The sequence below is a fragment of the Scyliorhinus canicula genome, chromosome 18 (genome assembly GCF_902713615.1).
Source record: "Scyliorhinus canicula chromosome 18, sScyCan1.1, whole genome shotgun sequence".
Taxonomy (NCBI): Eukaryota; Metazoa; Chordata; class Chondrichthyes; order Carcharhiniformes; family Scyliorhinidae; genus Scyliorhinus; species Scyliorhinus canicula.
Window position 1 is genome coordinate 84,766,998 of NC_052163.1, and position 4,602 is coordinate 84,771,599.

General features: G+C 50.1%; 1 gene segment (V, D, J or C); it reads right to left on the reverse strand.

Annotated features, from left to right (window-relative positions):
* Window positions 1-2,566: 2,566 nt before the first annotated feature.
* On the reverse strand, window positions 2,567-2,976 carry LOC119953777. The segment is given in 2 exon segments: window positions 2,567-2,774; window positions 2,880-2,976. Coding segments are annotated over 2 exon segments (243 nt in total).
* Window positions 2,977-4,602: the final 1,626 nt, after the last annotated feature.

Genomic DNA, 4,602 nt, shown 5'->3' on the forward strand with positions numbered 1-4,602 from the left:
CCATTCACCACTGTATTGCATTGTGCTATGTTGTTGCCCTTGTGGGCTCCACCTATGGGCCATTGTATTGTATTACACCGCATTGTATCATATTGGTGCCCTTGTGGGCTCCTCCCCTGGCTCCGCCCCCTCAGGGGAGGTATATAGAGCTGCTGCCCTGCAGGCGTCTCTCAGTGCAGAGCAGTCACAGGCATGCACAGTTCTAGCTGATTAAAGCCACTGTTCACTTCATAGAACATAGAACAGTACAGCACAGAACAGGCCCTTCGGCCCTCGATGTTGTGCCGAGCAATGATCACCCTAATTAAACCCACGTAACCCATATACCCGTAACCCAACAATCCCCCCATTAACCTTACACTACGGGCAATTTATCATGGCCAATCCACCTAACCCGCACATCTTTGGACTGTGGGAGGAAACCGGAGCACCCGGGGGAAACCCACGCACACACGGGGAGGACGTGCAGACTCCACACAGACAGTGACCCAGCCGGGAATCGAACCTGGGACCCTGGAGCTGTGAAGCATTGATGCTAACCACCATGCTACCGTGAGGCCCCGTGAGACCCCTCAACTCTCTCTCTCGTGTGAATTGATGGTCGCATCAGCGAGGCAGATGGTTATTTCCTGTATCGTCAACAAAAGGTGTAGAATGCTGGAAAATCAGCAGTGGTTGGAAGATAGATTGACTGAAAAGGAGGAGAATGGGAAGAACCCCATCCAGCAGTTATTAATGCAGCTCAGATGGTGCTTAATTCCTTCTTGACTCAGTGAGCTGAGAGGAGTTTAAAGTTTGGGAAGCAAAAATTGTAGGAGTTCGGGTACAAGCCGAGTAAATACTGGGCTTTTTTGACAGAGAACAGGGCCAATCCTAGGGCTAGCCCCTCTGTACATGATTCCAAGTGTAATGGTTAATTAAAACTGTGGACAGTAAGAAAGCACTTAGGGATTTTTACGCTCCGACCAGGAAGGCCCCTGGACCAGGTTGTTTTGTGTGTGAGTTTAACAGGGAATTTAAGAGATAGAGTGGGGACTCTGGAGCGAAGCGCTGCATAGGGTCAACTCCACCTCCACATGTGCAAGGCTCAGCCTGACGCAACTAAAAGTGGTACATAGAGCCCACTTAACAAGAAACCGTATGAGTAGGTTCTTCCCAGAGGTGGAGGACAGATGTGAACGGTGCCAAAGAGGCCCGGCCAACCACGCCCACATGTTCTAGTCTTGCCCCAGACTTGTGGAGTACTGGACAGCCTTCTTCGAGGCTATGTCCAAAGTGGTGGGGGTGAGGGTGGAGCCATGCCCGATAGTGGCGGTCTTCGGGGTTTCAGACCAGCCAGATCTATTCCTGGGGAGGAGGGCGGACGCCCTTGCCTTTGCCTCCCTGATCGCCGCCGGAGAATCCTGTTTGGCTGGCGGTCAGCAGCACCGCCCAGAGCTGCAGACTGGCTGTCCAACCTCTCGGACAGAGGGCATCGCCTCGAGCAGGACTACCAGCTACAACCCCAGGGGGAACGGGCAGGTGGAGAGGGAGAATGCAACGGTCTGGAAGACCGTCCTACTGACCCTCCGGTCCAGGAATCTCTAAGTCTCCCATTGGCAGGAAGTCCTCCCAGACGCGCTCCACGCTATCAGGTCCCTCTTATGCACAGCGACCAATCAGACCCCTCACGAGCGGCTCTTTAGTTTTTCCAGGGGCACTACCACGAGGGTCTCACTTCCGGCATGGCTGAAGACACCGGGCCCTGTACTCCTCAGGAAACGATCCCCTTGTAGAGAAGGTGCGCCTGCTTCACTCCAACCCCCAGTACGCCTTTGTCGAGTTCCCTGACGGCCGTCAGGACACCGTATCCCTCCGGGACCTTGCACCCGCCGGATCCAGCATCCCCTCTATCACTACAGATGCACCCCTCACCCTACACCCCACCCAGCCGCCCCCTCGGGCTCCCAAGCCCACTAGCTCGCTGCATTGGTACCGCGCAACTCAGCCGCCCCCTCGCGCTCCCGAGCCCACTAGCTCGCTCCACCTGTTCCGCGCGCCTGCACTGGCTAACCCCCAGCGCCCCCGGTCCCCAGTTGAACCAGACGGGTATGGAGCTCGGACGAGATCTTCCCTGGAGTCCGCCATCGTACCCCAACCCAGAACACCCGTCCAGCCACCGCAAGAGGCTGCAACCCTGGTGCTCCGCAGATCGCAGCGGACAGTTCGACCACCGGACAGACTCAATTTATGAACCACCACCCCCGCCGGACTTGATTTTTTTGTAAGGGGTGAATGTGGTGAATGTAACTCCATAATTCACACTGTATTGTATATACATGAGACCATGCATTGATAAGCGCAGTTGCGTTGCTCGGCCACTAGGAGGAGTAGCGCTGGGAATGCTTAGGAGTTTGTACAGGGCTCCACCCTTGGCTCCGCCCACGACTCCTCCCCCTGGACTGCTGTATAAATACCAATGCTCAGAGCCAGTCGTTCAGTTCATCGAGAGTTCAACGTGGAACAGGCTGGCTCTGTTGTAAGTAGATTAAAACCACTGTTCATATCTTAAAGCACGTATCTAATGAATTGATGGTTCCATCACCCAGAACCAAAGCTCAGGGCACTGCTAGAATAATAATAAGAGAGCGTCCATTGAGGAGCTGCTCCTGGTGTCTGCTTGTACCAGTTCACACCATAGTTATCATCCATTCCAATGTTACAGTCCAATGTGGCCGTGTTTCCCGGTGTCACAGTCAGGTCTGGAGGCTGAGTCAGAGTCTGAGACTGTCCATCTGTAAAAGAGCAGAGATTAAACATTATAAATTGACTGTTTAAAAGTGATTCCAAGACCTCCACCTGCTGCTGCGGGAGGAGCAGAGTTCAGTGTTTGTACTTACAGCCCAGCCACAGCGCCAGAGAGCAGAAAAAACACAACATCCGCATCATTGCTGCCAGTGAGCTTGCTGCCTCCTTCAGTGAGTGTATCTGTACCAGACTGTGGTAGCAGCTGCCCATTGAACCCAGTTATAGAGCCATTCAGACCAGGAAGGAACCCCATGCAAATTAGTGAATTCACACTCACCAATCAGAGCAAGGGTCTGAAACCCCTCCCAATCAGAGTCAGAGATTCAGATTGATGGCGTGACACCTCAGTCCAGTTAGAGACTGAATTACATTTTAAACAAAATACTTTCTTGTCTGACATTTCTCATTTCCCTTTTATGTTTGTCTGCTTCTTCTGTCCGATATACCGATCACCCAGCCAGTAACTAGAACTCCCTGCGAGACTACAGTCTGAAATGAAATGAAATGAAAATCGCTTATTGTCACGAGTGGGCTTCAATGAAGTTACTGTGAAAAGCCCCTAGTCGCCACCTGTCTGGGGAGGCTGGTACAGGAATCGAACCGTGCTGCTGGCCTGCTTGGTGTGCTTTAAAAGCCAGCGATTTAGCCCAGTGAGCTAAACCAGCCCCTGAACCACCCAGTCTGGTGTAACACTCTCAATTTATGAACCTCATTTGTAGAAACCCATATATATATATATATATATATAACTTTAGATATATTATATGTAGAAATAATTTATGACAAGAAAATGGCAGAGAAACTAAACCCATTCTTTGTGTCTGTCTCTACGAAGGAGAAACACAAATAATGAAGAATCAAGGAACCAATGTAAATGAGGAACAGATATTAATATTAGTTTTTAAAAATGCCCCAAGAAACACAGCCTCAATGACTTCCCCTTTCCTACAGCCCCTCTCAGAATGGAGACCCCTCATTAACCCTTTAGTTTCAATAATCAACAAGGGTCCTGTTTCCATGCCAGTTGGATGGGTGAGTCTGTGAAAATCCGATTGTTCCCACCCAATAATAGTTTCCCGCCCCGGTGGTAAAACCCAGCCCAGTGTATTGGTGAACCGCCTAAGTTAGCATTTAGACAATCTTGCTCTGTTGCCATTGCTTCAATGCTGAGTGAACATGCATAACAGCGAGGGGCTGAAGGTTTAACTAGTTACTGATGTACTAACTTGCTCACCATCTGACTATCATCTTCCAATTTGCCATCAAGCAGCTGAAAAAGTAATCAATATAACTATATTGCACTAACTCCTGATTAAGATTCACCATTTCAGTATCTGTTATTTTCATGGAATCAGAACATTGAGAGCTAATTGAACCTCATGTAAATGTTCAAGGAGAAAGGTTGAAGCTCAACTATATTGAAGATGGCAGCTTCCGCCAATCAGCTTTCAATATTTCATTGCAGTTTGATACAGCCCATATCTTTTTATTAAAACAATAAAAAATATACACAAGGCCAAACAGTACAAACACTAATTCTGTGTTGGAGAAACAGGGTACCCTCCCCTCAGGACCAATGTACGGGCAGGGGGGGTGGGGGGTTGGGTTGGGGGGGGGGGGGGTGGATACTCTGATTATTAAAACAGTTCTCAACACATTTCTCCAAAAACAAATGATACAAGCACTAAACTTTGCGCTGGAGAGACCATATACCCTCACCTCTGTACTAACAGAAGGGAAAGGAAGGGGGTGTGGTGGGGAGAGAGGGGAAAGGAGGGTGGTGGGGAGGGAGGGAGGGAGTCGGGCTGTTGGTCG